Source organism: Engraulis encrasicolus, chromosome 5, assembly GCF_034702125.1.
Source record: "Engraulis encrasicolus isolate BLACKSEA-1 chromosome 5, IST_EnEncr_1.0, whole genome shotgun sequence".
NCBI classification, from domain to species: Eukaryota; Metazoa; Chordata; class Actinopteri; order Clupeiformes; family Engraulidae; genus Engraulis; species Engraulis encrasicolus.
In genome coordinates this window covers 41,967,381-41,989,009 of record NC_085861.1, presented here as the reverse complement: position 1 = coordinate 41,989,009, position 21,629 = coordinate 41,967,381, and the positions used below count along the sequence as shown (strand labels likewise).

The window sequence follows — 21,629 nt, the reverse complement described above, 5'->3', positions numbered from 1 at the left end:
TTGTCAGCACTGCATTGGAGCGTTTATATAACACCAGGCACTTATACAAGGTTCCTCAAATTCAAGAGCCATACTACACCATATAATAGATAGTGTATTCCCTATGATGTGCTTTATTTACAGGCTGACAAAATTAGACCATGAGCAAGTCTAATTGGTCATAAATTGACCGACTAAAAATAAATATGTCCCATGTTTCCCCAGACACGTCAAACCCCCAAACATCTACAATATGTGGTGTTTAAAAAGATACAAAAGCATATTGTCTGAAGTAAGAAATTAAAAACAAAGCTTAAATGAACATATGCAAGCTATTCAACCAAAACTCATTAAACACAAAAATAATCATGCAACTGGCCTGTCTTCCCTTTTCCGCTTACACAGAAATGAGCAAGAGCTGAACTGGGTGAACTGTACAAGGAAAGCTCCAAAAAGACTAAGGTAATTCAACCTCAACAGGCTCGGACTTTATTAACACTTCTGTATTTACACCGACTTCAGCAGTGTTATCAACTGTGACTTCGGCACTTTTCTCGACGGCAGCTTCAGCAGTGTTGTTAACTGTGACTTCAGCACTGTTGTCAACGCCAGCTTCAGCAGTGTTGTTAACTTTGACTTCAGCACTGTTGTCAACGGCAGCTTCCGCAGCGTTGTTAACTGTAACTTCAGCACTGTTGTCAACGGCAGCTTCTTCAGCAGTGTTGACTGCAGCTTCATCACTGCTAATCGCAGCTTCCACAGTGTTGCCAACTGCTGCTTCAGCACGGTTCTTAACAGATGAAGCAGATGGAATGACTATGTTGTGTTTGACTTTCTTCAGCTCCATCATGTTGAACCCCAGAAGCACTCCCATCTTCCTGGAGTTGATCGCCTCCAGGCACATCTTCTGCGTTTCCTCAAAGGCAGCCACCACGTCTGGGCGTTTCAGCCAAAGCTGTGCCGCTAGGCTTTCAATCTCCGCCTCGCTGATGTAGGGCTTTTCGTTGAAGTACTTATTGAGCATCTTCTTCCTGACCTGTCGAGACTTAAGGTCCACTGGGGTTATTCGGTCTTTACGGTTAGCCGGGTCTCTGGGTGCAGAACCCCCCCTCCAGGTATTGCCACCGCCTTTAACTTTACCCTTCTTGGACCCAGCTGCCATTGCGTATTTGCTTGGAGTATGTGTAGTTCCAAGTGTGACCTCCACAGAGGCGTAAGGGTAGTTTCCTCCGTTAAGTACGGTTCCTGTGGGCGGCTTTGCGCCTAGACCTGGGCCCTCTGCTCCGTTGCGTACGGGGTTGTGCGGGTCGGGGTGCCTCTGCCTCTCCACGTCTTTGACAGCCTTGGGAGCGCACCGGCACCGCTGGAGGTGTATGGACACCGTCCTCTGCGTAAACCTCTCCGTGTACACGCCCAGGCAGTAGATGCATTTGAAAGCGGCAGTTTTCAAGATGGCGTGGATGGTGGGCATGATGTGGTGGATGATTTTCAGGTGGGTCTCGTAATCCTCCCTGTTGCTCATCTTGGTCTGGCAGAGGGGGCAGCCCGTGTAGATGTGCTTGCCAGCTGCCGTGACCACAGCTTTGGGGGCTTCTGGGTACATCTTGAGGAAGATTTTCTGGGTGCCACCGGTGAGGACCAGAAGGCTGAGCTCTCGGTCCCCAAGCTGCTCTCTGGGGACATTTGTGTTGAGGTCGAAAGAGCCGATCACTAGCTCGCCGCGCTCATCTGTGTCAACTTCAAAGTCTTTCTTGAGAAGCTCGCGATTCGCCTTCACAGACAGACTGTGTTGCGTGTTCATGTGATCTGTGACTTGTTGCAGAGAGTAGAACATCTGTGGGCAAAAGACGCACTTCAAGCCGTGCAAGAGGTGGTGAAAGATCCCCTTCTCAGTGAGCATGATTTTGCATTTCAAGCATCTGACCGTTTTGTCTTCCATTTTGAGGAATGGTGAAAAGACGACCAGCTCGTGTTTGCCCTTTGGCTTTGGCACAGCGGGCTTCTGTTGCGCTTTTGCAGCAGCGACACCTTGTGGCACGGCTGCCGCCGTGTTCAGCTGCTGGACACCGGTGACACTGTTCTGCGTCAAGACCACCGGCCCCTTGCCGACAACAGGGACGGATGCAAGCGTGTAGGTGGGCACTCCGTTGACGTTGTTCCCTGTGGGGATCAGGCGAATGGACTGAGAGGTCAACATTTGAGACTGCGACGTAGACTGTTGATTCACGCCGAGGTTGGAAGTCATCAGCAGAGGCTGGGAGCCCATTTTACCAGGGACGTTGAGTCGCATCCCGGGAGGCAGAAGGACCTGGCGCGGTTGTGACTGTGGTAGCCCCGGGACGCGCACGGTAATTGGGAACCTGGTTTGGGGCAAGCCTGGCACAAACATATTGAAACGGGCAGGACCCTGTGAGGAATTCTGCAGTGTTGCCATAGACGGATTGGACAGCAGGAGGTTTTTGGCCGAAGCCTGTGATGGAATGTACATCTGTCGGGTTCCCGGCGCGCAGAGCAGGGCCGCACTGTTGCTTTGCGAGGCCAACAGCATAGTACCCGAGGATGTCGCCGTCGATGTGGGGGGTCTGACCACAACGGGCACAGGGCCCGGCTTTTTGACGACAATCTTTGGCACTAACTTGGTGCGTAGCTTGCCATGTCTATTCATGAATCTCATATTTATACCCAAAAGATTTTTCAGCTGCCCGTCCAGTTCTTTATGCTTCTCTGAGCTTAGAATGTGAAAGAGCAAGTGTTCACAGGTCTGCGCGGGCATGCTGCACATTTTGCAGTAGTAATCAAACTTGCCGTCCCCCTTCTGCTTCTCATCTGGGCTCCGATGTCCAACGTAGCGCTTCAGCAGTGTCGGATTGTGGTTCACCAAGATGTGTTTCTTCATCACGTAAATCAGTGAATCCTGGTAGCCGCACGTGCGACAGAAGTACCTATCGTTAGTTGCGGTGCACGGCCCTGCACCAGGTGTGCTGGCAGCAATGGTTGCCAGGTCTCTGATGGGTTCTCTGCTCGTTGCCTGACTTGCGTTGACCTTCGGAGTCGTATGGAACATTTTGAAGTGCTTGTCAGTGACGCTAGGGTGACCAATGAAGCTGCAGCTCTTGCACATGGTCAGAGAGGCCAGGTCCAGTTCCTCCTCATGAGAGCGGTGCACATGTGTTCTGAAGGAGTATGCAGACTTGGTGGAGTACCAGCACAAGTTGCAACAGAACTTCTGTGTCCGATAGCACCACTGGAGAGGAAGAAAAAAAGTACAGCATTGTTAGCGTTACCTTCCACCTGCACACAAACAGAGTGATAATGTGTCACTGAATTTGTTGTGTTGAAAGTGGTGTACTCTGACCTTGAGTTGTAATAACCCACCACTCATGCATACTTTTATTCTTGGATTACTTCAATTCAAAATGTTTCTGCTTCTATGCATTTTATTCATTAACATCTGGTCTGCCTACTGGACTACAGGTGAAAACTGGCCAATGACAGGTACTATAGTTTAGCACATTTTCATGTGCATCAATGTGCATTGTCCTGCAACAATACGATACATTTTCAAAAATGAACAGTAATAGACCCCACCTTTTTCCTCCTTTTGCTGCCATAACTGTCTGAGAGATCATCCCACTCTGTGTCGTTGAAGGACTCATCACCGGCATCAAAATTCTTCAGTTCCTGCAGAAAAATATCTTGTTAAGTTTGATCTAGACAGACATAAATTAGTATTTCTGGTATTAGGGTCATTCAATCTGCACAAAATCAGGCATGTTCTGACTTCATCGCAACAGATGTTAACAAAACTTGTTATGGCATGATGATGAAGTGATATGAGAATGTCAAAACTGATTTTGCACAGTTCTTTGATTAATATTCAAAGAAAAAAAAACCCTTCCAAAAGTTTGTGTGTGTCCGTTTCCTGTATGTAACGGAGGCCAACTAGCAGAGTATGGCGTGGAACGTTAGTAAACCACCCTTCCGAAGCCTCATACAGTATCGGTAGGACTGAGTTATCGGACTGGTCCTTCTAGCTCAGTGGCATCGTGCTGTGGGCCTCCCATACCCGAACTGGATCGCTGACTACTGGTAGGTGGTGAGTTCGAGCCCCGAGTGGCAGACCGTGCAGGAACACCTCAGTGACAGTATGTCACAGAAGTGAGTACACCCCTCACATTTTTTGCAGATATGCAAGTATATATTATAATATTTTCATAGGACGACAACATTATAGAAATGTCACTTTGACACAATGATTAGTGACCTGTTCACAACATATGTAACCGCTTAAATTTCTTGTTCACTCACAAAAAGTCAAAATACTGCCATTAACGTTTGATAACATCTAACAAAAGTGGGTACACCCCAGGTTAAAATCCAGTAGAGAGTGTCTGAGAAGGGGCCGTGTTGGTCCGAAACGTCTCGAAATGAAAAGAGATTGAAAAGGGATTAAAATGAAGGTCATCGGTGTGTTTCAACCTTGCCTTACATTGAACTTTTACATTTTGAGTCTGCACCTGGCTAAAATAGATGGGTGTGAGATTTGAATTAAATCCTTTGGAAAGTGTCCTGATCTGCTTCAGTAGTCACAGTGCATGTTGATATGCATGTTTCTTCAGGTGAAATTCAGATTTCTAATGTTGACGACATTCATACATCCCCAAAACCATGTCAGTCCCACTACCATGCTTGACTTGCCAGATGATACACTTTTTTTGTTGTAAAACTCACTTGTTTACCACCACACATGCTTGACACTTTATGTTGATCTCATCAGACCACACGACATGGTTCCAGTGATCCATATCCTTGGTCTGTTCATCTCTTTTGAGACCAATATAAACAAATTAGCTTTAGATGGTGTCAAGCATGTGTGGTGGTACACAAGTAAGTTTTACAAAAAAAGTTTATCATCTGGCTAGTCAAGCATGGAAGTAAGACTGACATGGTTTGGGGATGCATGAATACCGTCACTGAATTTCACCTAAAGAAACGTGCATGTCAACATGCACTGTGACTACTGAAGCAGATCATGATACTCTCCATAGGATTTCATTCAAATCTCACATCCATCTATTTTAGCCAGGTGCAGCCTCAAAATGTATAAGTTCAATGTAAGGCAAGGTTGAAAGTAACGCACACCGATGACCTCCCTTTTAATCCCTTTTCATTTCCAGACGTTTCGGGCCAACACGGCCAATTCTCAGACACGCTCTACTTTTAAACTGGGGTGCACTCACTATTGTTAGATGTTGTCAAAAGTTAATGGCCGTATTTTGTTTTTTTTTGTGAGTGAAGAAGAAATTTAAGTGGTTATATATGTTGTTAACAGGTCACTAATCAGTGTGTCAAAGTGAAATGTATTTAATGTTGTCCTATAAAAAGACATACTTACAAATCTGCAAAAAAGTGTGTGCTCAGTTCTGTATACTGTACATGTATGGATTTGTTTCTGGCACCTCAGTCCTGATTAGTCAGAAGGTACACTGTTCAAAAGCTACATAGCCTGGGCAAAAAAAATGGCCAAATAAAAGGTGTCGCACACTAATATGGTGTTGGGGCATATTTAGCTTTAATTACGGTGCACATGTGGTTTAAATGAAATTCTGTAATGTCTGGACTTATTTCCATAAATTGATGCATTGCGTTTTCACCAAGATCTTGTGTTGATGACGGTAGAGTTTTTCTGTACTGATAGCCCGGGCATTAGACTCAGAATTTGAAAGCATGATCCAGGGAGCACAAGACATCATTTGTACACATGGTGAGGGGACACCACATAGTGCAGACCTCAACCTCAGTGAGAATCTTTGGGATGGGCTGGCTGAGAAGGCTTCACACAGTGTTCAGTCTCTAGCCTACCATCATCACTGAAAGATCCAGGCAGTTACAGAAGTTTATTGAAACAAAGCAGCACCAACTTTTCACTGTAATCAAAGCTAGAGATGGTCTAAACTCTAAACACATTTCAGTGAGTTTGACGAGTGTTGGCCAAAACACTGATACAAACAATCAAATAACAAAATCCTCTATAGAGCATAATGTCAACATTGCAATGATAGACCTACATTGATGCAGACATACCTCAGACAACTCGCTACAACTCTCCAGTCCGATGTCACTTAGTATATCCTTGACTCGCTTTCTGCATCTTCTGACTTTTTCCAAATCACCAACAGGATTTTGGAACATCTTGATGTCCTGTTAAAATAAATAAAATCAATGTATCCCATCCATAATGTGTGTGTGAGGAACAAGACGTAAAAACAAAAGTAACCGCATCAGGAAGGGTTAACGAGTTCTTCCAGCCATTACAGCGAGCGATGCTGGTCTGTTGGACTGGATGCAGGCTAACTTCTGTCACGCACTTTTTTGGCGCTGCCAGGGATAGATTATCCCTTTGTTTCTTGTTGTGAACATCTGTAGCTATATAATTTAATGCAAGACTACTGTCCACAACATGTATTTTGCGTATAACGTTTTCCCAGGTGCTGGAGCATAGATGACATTAGAGATTAATGGAAAATCGCTGCTTCAACATTCAACATTAACAGTGTGTACTATGACATGCAAGCTACTAAGTCAGAGCAAGACGACATTGAGCCTGTACTAATATCGAGGGGAAAATTAGCAGTCACTATTATCTTATATTAAAAAAACCAAAATATTCTATTTCGTCTACTTTTAAGTATGTACTGTGTACCTTGCACGTCTTGGCGGGGTGCTCCCACCGTGTGTGGATGGATGCTTGTTTTCACCAGGGGATAACTCTTCCGGCGTCACAGGAGCGCGCGCAGAATGAACCACGACGGCATTGTATGGGATCACTAACGATAAATGTTTGACCTAGTGTAACGATCGTCCAATATACACGTAGCTATTCGGACTTTTTGTCTGCTAGGCGGATATTTTGCTTGTCTAGCCGCAAATCGTCATCCTCTCCCTCTGAACTGAGAAACATGGCGTACAGGAAGAAGGGAAGTGACGTTTCTTCATTTGCATATTGCCTGGTGAAGGCTGACCAATGGGAGAATGATGGGTTGCACGTCCAATGTTGACATACTAATGTATAATTGAACCATTTGATTTATCTTCAGAAGAGTATGAACTTGATCAGGTCTGCTCAGTGGGTTACCTGTCCACCTATTCACACCTGTTGCCCATGAGTGGGTGACATCACCCAAATGAGACCCAGTAGAGACCAGTGGGCTGACAAGGACAAAACCCATTTTAAATGACAAGCATTAGGTCAGCCATTTTCATGCTGCTTTGATTGGTCCCTCTCATGTCATGTCGTCTGACAGTGTGAGACGAGACACAGAATGTTTGGTGTGGCCTCCCTCCCTCCTCCTCATCCTTTTGTAATAGGCCTATGATGATCATCATATTGTTTATGGTTTCCTCTTTTTACAGTCAAGGCACTGAGCTGTTCGTCTGACCTCATGTGCTCCTGGAGAGTATTATCTAAAAAAAGAGAGTCTCCATGCACCCTATTCACTTATCATCCAGCCACCTTCCCATTGTAAACCTTGAGTCTGCATGATGCTGGTCCGGATTGCTCATGCTCTATCACAAATACTTCTGGACCGTATCGTACACATAATACATACTTGCATATAAACAGACCTTGTAACACTTGTCATTATAATATTACATTGGATTGCAGCTCCTGTATTATATGATGGTATTGCATGCTCTGCATGGCTAAACAACTCAGAGAGAAGAACTGTAATAGCATTGCCATTAGAAATATTTTGCATTTATTGCTTTCATTTTAGTATTTTACATAATATGCATAGACCACACACACACAATACATACAACTCATATTCCAGTGTAATGCCCATGTGCATAGATGCTATATGCAGGTATGGAGAGAGAGAGAGAGAGAGAGAGAGAGAGAGACAGTGTGTTTTTAGGAGCCAAAGAGCCTCATTTCTATAAGACACAGAAGATCTAAGGTCACACTTTTAAGTTCACTGCACATTATGCTTTTCTTAGTATTGCTATGCATGTGACACATTTAGAAAATCCTTGTCTCCTTGTATACTGCATCTGTGGACATTTCTCTCTTTTTAGAGAATGACTACAATGCCGTCCTCCTCCATGCCTCCCTGGCCCATGGCCAGGCTGGGGAGTGGCTCTGTCCGTAGTGTGCGGAGCATACTGCTGTGCAGGCTGGCCGTGCTTCCTCTCACCGTGGGGCTACTGCCGTACTGTTGCTGGAGCGTGAGGTGGTGGCACAGGTTGGCGCTCAGTAGGTCACTGGGGCTCATGGGGACGTGCAGGCAGGGCTGCGAGCGGTGGTACGCGGAGGAAGAGGCTGCGGAGGACGTCACAATCATGGAGTGCGGGCGACGTTGCCCGCCGCTAGGAGACTTGGGCCGGGAGTGCGCCCGCATGCGCGGGGGCGTCGGCGGGCGCGGGACGGAGGGGCTGGCGGCGTGGCCGTGGCGAGACGGCTGCTTCATGTGCCTCTCGATCACCACGTCGCCGTCGTCATCGCTCTCCAGCCCTCCACCACCTCCTCCTCCTCCTTCCCCAATCCATCTTTGGTTGGCCAGCAGGACGGGCAGGCCTGGGTACAGGGTCCCAACACCACCGCCACAGCTGCTGGGCCCGTCCACAGACAGCTCCATGCAGCTAGACATGCTGAAGCTCTGCCTCACTATGTTGTTGCGCTGGTTGACCGGCTTGACCGTGATGATGAGGTTGTGGCTGTTGGCGATCATCATGTCGGTCACCTGGTCCAGCGTCTTGCCGGCCACCTCGATGCCGTTGACCTCCAGCACCTGGTCGTTGATGGCCAGCAGGCCCGTGCTCTCGGCCAGGCCGCCGGCCACCATGCGGGAGATGAAGACGCCTGGCACCTTCTGGAGGCCGTGGGCCGTGACCTTCATGGTGGTGCCGTCCCTGATGTAGAAGCCCAGCGGCTTCTCAGAGCCCTGCCGGTACATGCGCACCCTGCGGTGCGTCTCGGGCAGGATGTCCACGTCGATGATGGAGGAGACAGGCCGGAAGTCCTGGGGCAGACCTATCTGGAGCGGGGGTCTGCGGCGGAGCACGTCGGCGTGCAGCGCCGCTGCAATGGCGGCGGGCTTTTTCTGCCGAGACACACTGCCGTGGAGGTAGGTGCCCCGGTCGACCTCCTCTGCGGGAAAAAAGAACAAAATGGCGAATTAATAACTTAATAATAGAATGATTATTATACAGTAAAGCGGTCAGTAATGTGCGCTTCATATTAGAGATGCACCGGATCCTGATTTTTAGGATCCTGCCGGATACCGGATCCACTTATTAAGATCCTGTTGGATCCGGAACCGGATACCGGATCCTACGAAAGGGTTGAAACACATAGCCTACTCGCACATGTGGGCCCTTTTTACTAAGTTGGCTCAAACTATTTTTTAGAGTCATTGGCTTACTGCCACACTGCCTGCAACAGCCGCTTCCAAAGGGCTTTCACTCCATGCAGCGAATGGGGTTGTGAAAGACTGACTGAAAAGCCTAGGCTACGTAAAAACTAGAGATGCACCAGATCCTGATTTTTAGGTAACTGCCGGATACCGGATCCACTGCATAAGATCCTGCCAGACCCGGATCCTGTGAAAAACCCTATTATCCTGCCGGATCCGGATCCGGTGCATCTCTGCTTCATATGCTCTATGTTAATGTGCATACATGTTCATACATCCGTGCACATAATTCACATGATTGCAACTGCCATTTCCCCCATGAAATGCATATCAGTTACCAGGACAAAGATAAATATGGAAAATAAGAATGTAGTTGTGTATAAATGTTGACATATCCGTGTATATAATTGACATGACTGTGACATCCATTTCCCCTATTAAATATTCATGAAATAACCAGACAATAACACATACTGGTAAAAAAATAAGCCTAGAAAATAACAATACTTATGGATATGCCATTACATTACTATTGTAGAGTTGACTTGATGCCACTGCATAAGAGGGGGTAGCAGCAGGAAATGGGTAATTAACTTGAAAGCTTCAAATATTGACAAACACATTCATTCTCCTCACCCAACAGGACAAAAGGAAAAGGGTGCCCATTTTATGAGCGCCATACATCAAGCAATTATAGAAGAACGTGACAAATAATGTGGCTTCACATCTTTATATATTCCTCTACTGTATTACTGTATGTAAGGCAAAACATGAATGCATATCTGTAATGTATCCGTGTAACAGTCACCTAAAATAAGTGTGCATATTATTTCTTTGAAAATGTACATTAAAAGATAAGCACAGCCATGCTTACGGTACCTTCCTTTTATATAGCCATGCAATAATTGCATGTACATTCAAGTGATATAATGTGTTGTCTTACGCTATTACACTATAATAGATAGTCTGTAAATAGAAGTGCTAGCCATACACCAGTGCTTCTGTTTACTGTCACCTGTGTCAGCACAATTTGCACCTTTTGACAGGTGTGGTAGGCTACCTGCCGGCTCATCAATTTCACAGAGACGGCTCCCACACACTGTCCTCATATGCAGTATTTATTTGCAATGCTTTGGTTTACGACCATTATCAGGCAACTTCACAATCCATATACAAAACATATCGTTGAACAATATGTATTATAAAGCTGACGGAAATGTTGCAAATAAACACCATACATGAGAACAGCGTGTGGGAGCTGTCCTTGTGAAATTTTTGACACAACCAGACAGTCCTGCTATCATCCCCACAGTAGGCCCTGCCACCTGCAGCCTGGCACACAGTGCGGGCACCATCGCAACACCTGTGGCCACCTGTGCCATGACCATTTTCACGTGGTCATCAGTACTGGAAACCAGTACTGTGGACCTGTAGCTGATAGTGACTCCAAAGCCATTGTCAATGACACTTGCCTGTGCCAGCACCAGCGCCTGTGCCTCTGCCCACACACCACATTGTAGTGCCAACATATGTTTCAGCATATCTGCCAGAATCCGTGTTGTGCTCCATACAAAGCACCACCACATGACATGGTTAATGGACTGCACTGGTTCTCTTCTTCACACTCGACAGAGAAAATGTGATCATTCTTTACAAATGATTTTCTTTTGCTGACTCCTTAATATGTTACAACCACCATGGTAGGAGGATACCATACAAGGTGGCAACTAGCACAGTGAAAACATTTAACTGGACATTAGGGCTCAGCATCTTCCTCAAGAATATTTCCATTTAAGTCAGAGGCGAGGTGAGAGCTGGAATTGGCAGCCCTAAAATTTACTGGAACAGACATCCCTTCAATTTACTTCCTGTGTAAATGTGTCCTCTTTCCTGCAGATACGGAAAATGGTTAAAGGCTGCACATCCACGCGCCTGACCTAGGAGCAGGACCACAAGAGCATAGACCAGGAATTCTGGCTGAAGCGGACTTTGCCATCTTTTACTACCAGGTACTCAGCATTTCTGTTCATGAATACTCAACACTGCAACATGCGTAAAGTCGGACTGGTTATAACAATCTCATAAGCGCTGTAATAGGGGGGTCAAATGTTTAACCACTAAATGCGTCGAAAACATGGATGTACAATTGACTCGGTCAGACCTTGGGGCTTTGGGTTACTTTAAAACACTGATACTTCGCATCATACTGATACCTCACAAGGCACGCAAGTTTGAGTTTACTGCACCCTTTTTCATACACTGGTACAGCTGCATGGGGTAGGAAATGGTGAATAACTTCAACTCTGTATTTCATCATCTGATGCCTCTCTCATTAACGAAGAACTCAGGAGGCATCTCATGACAGCATCTCTTCCAGAGCTTACACTAAACGACTAAGCAGACTCTGAGGGATCAGATCTGACAGCCCTCACCAGGGTGGAGGCCGGGGAGGGGCTCTTGCTTCCCCTGTGCCTCTTATCTATGCTTTTCTTCCCTGGCTCAAAATGGACACAATCACACCAAATGTGAAGGGACAGTGAATGTTTCTCTGCCTGAGGTTGTGCACGGTACATATGCAGGGACGGACGCACTAGGACATTATGAGTCAGAGAAGAGTAGAACGTTAAAATACTATATATAGAATATTGGTGGACTGTATGTGTTGGGCTCTGTGACTGAGTGTGCCAGAAAGAAAAAGAGGGAGCCGCTCTCTCTGACTCTCTGCCACTTGCGCTGTGTGTGTTTGTGTGTGTGTGTGCGCGTGCGTGTGTGCGTGATTGCGTGTGTATTTCTATTTCATGGTGACTTTATTTCCATTGTGCACAGCCTGAAGTGACCCGAGGCAAAGTGTCGCTCCAGAGTCCTGTCAGCATTGCTTACAGTACATGACAGTGGCGAGGTCTTGCTTTGAGCAGTGTTGCCAGATTGGGCGGTTTCCCGCCAAATTGGGATGCTTAGGATAGGTAAAAACAGGTAAAAAGGGCATTTGGGTGGGGGGGGTTTTCTGCTGATTTATGGTCATAGAAATCAATAGTATTTGTTTCAAAATGGGCAGGATTTGGTGCTTCCAGGTGGGTTTTGAGCATGTTTTGGGCTGGAAATCATCGTTCTCATCTGGCAACCCTGCCTTTGAGCAATCCTCAACTGCACTGTAAGAAAATTTCCCTGCAAAATAACGGCAGTTACTGGCAATTATATTTACCTGTAATTCTACTGTTATTTCACACCAAAAATCAAATACAGCTCATTGCTGTTTAATGTATCACAGTATATAACATTTTTTCAGCAGCAATTGAACTGTTAAATAACAGTACTCTACAGAAAAATAACAGTACATTTCAGTTAAAAAGTTGAATTGTACTGTGTGATGACAGGCAAATACTGGGTCATAGTTGTATTCATGAATATGGCCATGGCAACTTCCCACCCCACCCATCATTCTCCATAACTGTGGTACCCTGGCCATGTTACCACCCCACCCTCCCATCGTTCACCATGACTGGAGTGCCTTGAGCATGATACTATGGCGCTATGCTGTATTGAGAAAATGGTTTGCCGTGGTCCTTTGAAAGTGTGGGCATGAATAAAATTTCAGAGTACGCAGTGCTGTTACAATGATAGTGTGCAAGGTGGGCTTTTTACTGTATCTCTTGATGAGCCAATGATGAATATAGCATTGGTCAGTCTTTAAAAAAATATTTTGCACCAAGTAGCACAGCAAACAAGCAGCACTACAAGCTAGCTCTCAAAGCAATGCCTAATTTGCAGCAGGCACATTATATGCAACAATGCCACAAATGATGCCACATACAGCAAGCTTTCACAAAGAGGAAAGTGTGCAAGCATGTAAGCAAGCTTGTAGGCAAGCTTGTAGGCAAACAAGTGCTATGCTGTGCCATGCAGGCCAGCCAGAAGGCAGGCAAGGAACTGAAGTGTTGATAGTCCAGATTTATATACAGGTGCAAGAGTACCATGTGACCAGAGTCATCAGGCCCTTGGCAGGTGACGCCCGTAATTGAATAATGGCATAACAGCCCTACTCAGGTGAGGCCAGGCACTGATTAGCAGATTGGTTTAGATGGGGCTGCTTGTTGCAAGAGTGTTACAAGTTCTTAAAATGTTTCAGCCATTCACACTTTCATCACTATCAAAATGCATGTGCTACTCACACTTTGCTGCATCAAGCACTTTTTAAGTATTGTAGTTTCCTTAGAAATTGTTTCATCATGCTTGATAGTATCAGATAATCTTTAACCAGTCAGAATGACTTCAGTTCTTCAGGTGGTATTGAAGTTTGATGGTGATCACGGACAAGTGGAGGATGAGTGGGTTTCAATGGTGCTTGCCACTTGTTATTTTCTAGAGATGCATCGGATCCGGTTCCGGTTCCGGATCCGTCAGGATAATAGAGTTTTTCACAGGGTCCGGGTCCGGCAGGATCTTAAGCAGTGGATCCGGTATCCGGCATGTTACCTAAAAATCAGGGTCTGGTGCATGTCTAGCCTAGGCTTTTCAGTCTTTCACAACCCATATCACTGCATGGAGTGAAATCCCTTTGGAAGCGGCTATTGCAGGCAGTGTGGCAATAAGCCAATGAGTCTAAAAAATAGTTTGCGCCAACGTAATAAAAAGGGCCCACGTGTGCGAGTAGACTATATGTTTCAACCCTTTTGTAGGATCCGGTATCTGGTTCCGGATCCGGCAGGATCTTATTCAGTGGATCTGGTATCCGGCAGGATCCTAAAAATCAGGATCCGGTGCATCTCTAGTTTTTTCCACAACGGCGAGTTCTGCTATTGTGCAGTACTTACTGTTTATGCTCAATATGTGACTCAAAGTAATATTTTCACAGTAGTTGTCTGTTTTTTCGAAAAACAGTAGAATGCTGTTGCAGAATTGCCGTAAATAAACAGCTATTTGTTACAGTGTGGGATGGCTGCATAAATTGTGGCACAGAGAACTACGAGAGTAAATAGTGTGTCACACAAACAAACTCGCCACAGGGGAACTCAGAGCAATTATTCAAAGTAAACACAGATCCTCTGAATGGCTGAAATTACTTCCCATTCTGGGTGGAGGAAAAACAATAACTAATTTGCAGGGGACCATGAGGAAATACACATCAGTACATGAATCCAAAACAAAGGTATTGCAGTTACTTCTATATGGTACAACTTCCTTTTTCCTATGAATAATGAAACAGAGTTTGTACTCTGTTGTTGTAAATCCTGTTTCCTACGCCAAACCAACCTTTCATTCAAAAGCATATACGCACTGGAAAAAATGATCACATACTGTATGAAGGAGCTGTAATTTTAAGATGTGTAAATCCAACCACCATCATGCTTAAATGAAGGGAACCACATCTCAAGTCAAGCAAGGGCTGTAATTTTCACAAGGATACACTTGAATGTTTTTTTTTTCTTCCCAACACCAGAACAGACAGAAACACAAGTGTAACACAACTGTGTGATATACGCACTTGGGAGGAAACGCATATATTGATGTTAGGGCCGCTGACAGCTTTGGCCTGGCCCGGGACAAAGTCAACTGAACCCTGGTCCATTCTGACCTATTCCCCTGGGTCCGAGACAACGGACAGCTCTGTCCCCCCATTGGCTTACCTGACTGATGTCACCCAAAGTGCCTCACACACCATAAGCCCTCCTGTCCTGACCCTTACCTGGTCTTTGGATGAAGATACGAAGGAGAGTGTGAGCTGTAAAGACAGCTTTGCCAAAATTTTCGTCATTGTTGATGGGAAGGAAGTCTCCTTGGATGTCTGCATAGCCGATCACCACTGGGGTATTGGCCAGCCGGTGGAGTTGCAGAATGAGCTTGTGAAACTGCTCAAACTTTCCTGGTTTGGAGCGATCAAGGGAAAACCTTCGGAATTCTGCCCCATACTGTGACAGAGACAGGGGAAAACATATCAGGTTTAAAACGTTGAGACATTAGACACCATTTCTGTGTAAGTGTAAGTAAGTGAGAAAAAAATGTCACACACATCTGTCATTGCAGCTTTGGTTCCTAATAACACCCAACTTCTTGGTTTTTGGTGATAGTGAATTTCACCTTTTAAAATGTCTTGGCAATGGATATGGGGTTTCAATAGCGTGACTAATGCACAGAGGACTGCTCTCTGTGCTCAAGTGGAATTAGCCTGTCTCAACAATCAACTGAAACAATAGAAGTGTCTGGTAACCATTTCTGTTATCAGGAATTCCTTCCTGAGGAGAACATAAGTGTTTTCAAAAGCATCTACCAGTCACCTAAGTGGAAACTGAAATGGATGGATGAATCCTGGATAAGTAAAACTCTTCAAAGAAAAGTGACTGTTATGAACCATTTTCGGATACTTTTCCACAAAAACACTGACGCTGCAGGCGTGATCCTTCCCGTTAGTGGTAGACAGGATATTCCTGCGCTGGACACTGCAGACGAATATTTTAGACTTTGTTTATTTACTCTTCTCCCACTTAACGCTGAAGGCACGTAGCCTACTCCAGCAAGAACATGAACATAAAATAAATATACTCACTTTGCTTTTCACTTCGACAATTGAAAAGCTGCGTAAAGACTGCGATTTACTCCGATTCATTTCCCCAGATGCCCGAGAGCCATGTGAAGAGAATTACTGTCAGGATTTGTCTTCTTGACGATGCGTAAAGTTGTGATCCGGATAATTCACATCCTTTATTAGATGAGAGGGTCCCGGACCGTTCGGCACACGTTCTATCAGCGCTCCAAGACAGAGCGAGCGGCCAGAACGGAGGCACAAATAATATTACAATGACATCACTTAAGTCCGCCTTTTTCCGTTCTAAAAACGGCTAGACCGCGCTACCGGATAGCTGAGGATTCATTGTCAGCACTGATTTAAGAATTCTGTTACTAACCACAGTGGACCGCAGTCTAAGCACTCTCACCCCCACTCCCACAAATCATGAAGTAGCAGGCAACATGTAAGATAATCAACCTTTTTTTATTGTAAAATGTGAATTCATGAGGAAAATTACTGATTTTATTTAAAAATACTGTATATCAGCCTTTTATTATTTAAGGCAATTGTGCATAATGACAGGATATAATGACACACTACATTACACAGTAATTATTGTTTATAAATCATTTTCATGGTAAAAATCAAGCTTAAACCAAGATTAATCTTACATCAACTTCACAGTCAGCATTGTGATTTCAAAGGAATATCATTGCATTTCACTATGGTTCCTGGTGTCCGAGAAGACATATCATTGCAGCATTTGCAAAGTCTTACACCTTGACTTCGTTGGGAGGTGTGTCTCCACGTAGGGCTGCCAGGGCGTTGGTGATCATCCTCTCCACCATCACCCCGGTCGTCTCCCTGCTGTGGGTGCCCATGTGGGGCAACACGATCACATTCGGGAAGGACAGCAGAGGATGACCTCTGTGGGGAAGAAAACACACACACACACACGCGCGCGCACACACACACACAGGGCTGGATGTACATTGATGAAGGTGGCCCGGGGTCCCTAGGCTATAGGTTGCTCTCTCTCTCTCTTTCTCTCTGTTAAGTGATTGCAGATACAGAGCTTACCAGCCATGGCCTTTGACTTGCACTTGTGTTATAAAAGCGGTGGTTATTAAATGCATTTTTATAGACTTCTGAATAAAACTCCTGGCTACCTGGGTAGTGGCTCTGGGTAGGTGACGTCGAGAGCAGCAGCACCGATAGCTTTCCTCTGCAGGGCATCCACAAGGGCCTCCTGGTCCACCACCAGGCCTGGAAGAAGAAGAGGAAAGAAGTGAAAGTGAAAGTGAAGTGAAAGCACCTAGGGAAATCCGACTCCCATTGCCATTGTGACACAGCACTTCACAGTGCACAAGTGCACACAACGGAATTGCATGTATGCCTCACCAGTGCAAGGGGGCAGCACCCAATGGCGCCCCAAGGGAGCTGTGCAGTGGGAAGACCATGTTCAGGGTACCTCAGTCATGGAGGAGGATGGGGGAGAGCTCCCCCAACATGGTGGTTCGGGAGTCGAACCGGCAACCTTTGGGCTACAAGTCTGGCGCCCTAACCGCTTACCCATGACTGCCCTGCTGCATATGGAGATAAAGCAAGGCTGAGTTTCTAGGTACTTAAGACATTATGAGGTAGGCCCCTGGGACATAAGTGGAGCTTTCTGTGCATGTGTGCATATTCCAACGTCTGGAAACTACAAGTTTGGGGAAAAATGAAGACATTCACTCTGGCATTTTGAAATAAAGAATTTTTCAGATGAAGCGCAATAGAAGATTACATAGCAGAGACTGGTTAATTCCAGGCTTTTTATAGGCGTACTTTTGTATTACAGTAAGCTGTAATTTGGGTCCTTTGTTACTGTTGCTTAACAACCCAAATGCATAATTTTAGTCAATAACCCAGAATTCATAAGTGTTTTATTACATGCCACAATAGCAGGCCATTTATAAATGCATGTAGGTCCTATATAACAAATAGTTTTTCTCAATCATGCATTAATAACATACAGCTAAACAAATCAAAACCAAAGGTAAATACGAGCAGTATCAACTTGTCTTTATGCAGGGAAGCTGAGAACGGGGGACAAAGGGGTCAGCTGTCCCGGGCCCAGGAAGATGGAGAGGCCCATAATTGGGGTCCACATTACATTGAATTTATTGGGTGGGGGGCCCTTTCAGATGACTTTGTCCTGGGCCCAGCTAAAGCTGTCAGTGGCCCTGTGTGTATGTGTCCAGTGTTGCTAATGACCTCTGCTGATGTTGACCAGGGTGGCAGTAGGCTTCATGAGGGCCAGTTCTTTGGCTCCGATCAGCTTGTGTGTCTGAGGGGAGAGGTTGACCACCACCATGACAAAGTCGCAGCTCTTCAGGAGGTCCTCCATCTTGGCACAGTAGGTGGCCCCCACCGCTCGCTCCTCCTCCTCTGGCCTGCAGGGGGCATGGCACACACACACATGTGAGCATGAACATACTCTACCATATACAGTCAGCTACATTACTATGAGTATGTCTATACACGTCAGGGCACCCAGGGGTAAGAGTCAGGAAAACCTGCTTCCACATGATATGTCTAGTAGGTCGACGTGTATATATATATATATATATATATATATATATATATATATATATATATATATACACAGTATATATTAATTTATGTATTTATTTGCATGCGAGTGCCAAAACCCAGGAGTATTAACCTAGCAAACCAGACTTTGACATGAAATGTATAGTCTGGGGCAGTCCAGCAGCCATGCCGCTAAATCCTCTTGGGTGCGTCTAGATTTCTGTGCTACAAAAGGAGTAAAGCACACATATTCACATGGAAAAGTAGGCAATTTTCTAATGTCAGTGTCTTGAAATGTACTACCCACTGACTTTTCATTGTGCTATTTTCAGAATTAGACTTTTGTCTCATGCCGAGGCATGTGCATGGCAAATAATAAAACTGTTATATTTCTATGGCCGTTATGGCCTGGGAAACCAGACTTTGACATGAAATGTATAATCTGACGTTTGTTGTTCAAACTTCTGCTTCTGCTTTCTTTGTTTCGTCTAGAAAGATTTTTAGGCTACAGGAGAAAAAGCAAAATGAACACATCTCTACACCCAGAGCTGCTGTAGCTCTGAAGAGGTCAGAGTAAGAGGGGGTGGATAAGAAACACCAGCAGTAGCCCTTCTGAGCTCTCGCCATCTGATGCATAAATGTCTTGAAATGTAATACTACTGTTTGAGCCGTCTTCTTAATGTTAGGGGTACGGAACTTTCATCCATGTCAAGTTGTGTGCATGACAAATTTGGGTAAATTATGCAATTATGTACAATTGTTTTACAAATGCATGTCTGCTCATTACTTGGCCATGCATTCTTCTTGATGATATATGTTTCAGAATTCACTACAGCTGTGTTATTACCGTGAGATGTTGTGAATGCTTGAAGCTTTGCTGCTGCTTGCGGCCTTTCAGCAAACTCTGAACGATTATACTACAAGCGAGCAGAATTCCATCGCCCAATATTTCTTAGCTTGGCAGCATTTTTTCTTTTCTTTTTTTTCTTTTGGTGACAGCTGACAAATCCACAGCACTCGTGCAATGCACGACTGCACACACAGCACTTTCTCAATCCAGGGCGTGACTATCCACGGTTTAGCCAAAAATATGAAAATTACAGTAAGTGTGTGACTTAATACGAGGAAAATGTAAATCATGTACTGAAGAGCCTAACACCCACACAGCAGCTGTTCTGGCAATATTTAAGCAAGGCAGCTTAACTTTGACACGCTTCGAGGCATCACTGAAGTGGTTACATACCTCCGGTTTCTATTGTGGTAGAGGATTTTCATGTCAAATGCTGAGGCCCTCTTGGCCACCTTGTAGCCGATGCGGCCCATCCCAATGATGCCCAGAGTGGCACCACTAACGTCGCTGCCCATAGAACTTTCCGGCAAGTCATCAGAGTCATGGCAGACAGAGTAATTATGGCCTGGGTTTAGTGAGAGAGGACGGAATACAGAGTCAGAATAGACACTCAGTCAGAATAGTGACTCAGCCATGATGGACATATTGTAGGCTATGCTGTTAACACAACACATTAAAACACTTTAGAGTATGATAAAATACTTGCATTTTTTTTCCCTCAAGAAAAACATTACAGATGCATAATAGTACTGCATATCAAAATGTTCTCATAAATCTTCTAAGTTAGTAAAAAAAATGTTTGACACTGGGATAAGCTTACCATCCAGAATTTTTCTTGCAGATGCCAGCATCAAGCCCATGCCAATATCTGCAGTGGCATTGTCAACTACGTGAGGGGTGTTGCACACTTTAACCCCAAAGCTGTTTATCAGTGGTATGTCTAAATGGTCAACACCCACCCCACCGTTCACCACCACCTTGAGATTGGGCAGTGATTGCAGAAGATCACGGTCAACCACCAAAGCACCACCCCAGACAAACACTGCCTGTATGCTGTCGGAGAGGGTTTGTCTGTTCTGCGTGAATTCTTCTGTGGGAATGATGGTGAAATGTTTCTCAATACAGGGCGCATAGCACTTGTATATCGCGCCCGGTGCACCAAGCCTGGTGGCCAAGATGCATGGTTTCGCCATAGCCTGTGCGTAAATGGGGTCAAGTCAGTCAAAATGTGTCAATTAATTGATACAATGACAAAGATAGGCTACATTTGAACGTTTCTGTTACTTGTTCTGCAGGCTACCTTATTGCAGACAATGGATAAGTGAGGGAAGACAATGTAGCACTTCATTCAAAAGCGTCTGAAGTTAGTCAACATTCTAGCTGTCAACACAACATGCAACAAGCCTGCCAAACGCACATTTGCGTGTGCGTGCAATAGAATATTTATAGAACTAAGTGGTCATAAAATCAACACAGAAAAACAATATTTATCTGCCGTAGACAAGCATGCATTGTTGATGTATCTCACCAACTGTGAATAAGTGCTGCGGAAGAGCCCTCTCAAGACTCGGGGAGCCAGCTGCAAACTGTACGCCACTACAGGACTCATTTCTTCATGTCTTGCAGACGCTCTTAATCCAGTGCCGATTCACCGATGAGTGCGGACCTTGACCGGACTTCATCATGCTTCACTGCGCATAGGCCTGCGTAACTTAAGTTATTGCAACATCCAAACGTACATGTATGTTACCTATTACATGGGGTGACAAACGCGACTCACAGAACATGAGAAAACCTTTTTTCTCCACAGCTAGACCTTCTCAGTCACAGTAATTCTTTCCACAGGCCAATCCACACACAATAACAACTGAATATCACATTTTATCAATTCGTTTTTTAAATATATAAATGAACTATCCCATTTAGCAGACTAGTATTGTTCTGATATATAATAATACAGTAATACAGTTACAATGTAACCCCAAAATCTGCAAAGCTTCTAATTTGCCATGCCGATAAAGGCCAGCAGAGGGCGTAACACATCTATGTTATACCCTGGAAAGACAAAACTAAGCCAAACTTGCCTTTGGGGGACATTTTCTGTACTCTACAGTTGATAAAAATACAATAACCTCCGTTTATTTTGTGAGAAACAATGGACAGCTGTATGTGCATTGTTTTGTACTTCCTTTTTGATGTGTAGATCTCCAGTGGGCCTATATTGCATTTTCAAAGGCTTTTCCGCACAATGGTGTCAGGTTTGGTTCGGAAAATGGTGGGGGCATTATTCTGTAAACTGTTTGAGGTT

General features: G+C 44.9%; 3 protein-coding genes across 3 annotated transcripts; all 3 read right to left on the bottom strand.

The window, feature by feature from the left end:
• Positions 1–223: 223 nt before the first annotated feature.
• adnp2a (ADNP homeobox 2a) lies at positions 224–6,987 on the bottom strand. The gene is made up of 4 exons (XM_063199432.1): positions 6,683–6,987; positions 6,064–6,180; positions 3,568–3,660; positions 224–3,223 (listed from the first exon to the last, which is right to left on the bottom strand). Exons 2-4 carry the CDS (start codon positions 6,169–6,171, stop codon positions 437–439), a joined length of 2,988 nt encoding a protein of 995 aa, XP_063055502.1. The 5' UTR covers positions 6,172–6,180; positions 6,683–6,987; the 3' UTR covers positions 224–436.
• A 735-nt stretch (positions 6,988–7,722) lies between these two features.
• Positions 7,723–16,133, bottom strand: pard6ga (par-6 family cell polarity regulator gamma a). The gene is made up of 3 exons (XM_063199430.1): positions 15,937–16,133; positions 15,079–15,301; positions 7,723–9,130 (listed from the first exon to the last, which is right to left on the bottom strand). Exons 1-3 carry the CDS (start codon positions 15,994–15,996, stop codon positions 8,055–8,057), a joined length of 1,359 nt encoding a protein of 452 aa, XP_063055500.1. The 5' UTR covers positions 15,997–16,133; the 3' UTR covers positions 7,723–8,054.
• Positions 16,134–16,361: 228 nt separating this feature from the next.
• Positions 16,362–20,938, bottom strand: zgc:136493 (uncharacterized protein LOC692276 homolog). The gene is made up of 6 exons (XM_063198237.1): positions 20,850–20,938; positions 20,142–20,517; positions 19,715–19,886; positions 18,154–18,332; positions 17,067–17,163; positions 16,362–16,824 (listed from the first exon to the last, which is right to left on the bottom strand). Exons 1-6 carry the CDS (start codon positions 20,928–20,930, stop codon positions 16,671–16,673), a joined length of 1,059 nt encoding a protein of 352 aa, XP_063054307.1. The 5' UTR covers positions 20,931–20,938; the 3' UTR covers positions 16,362–16,670.
• Positions 20,939–21,629: the final 691 nt, after the last annotated feature.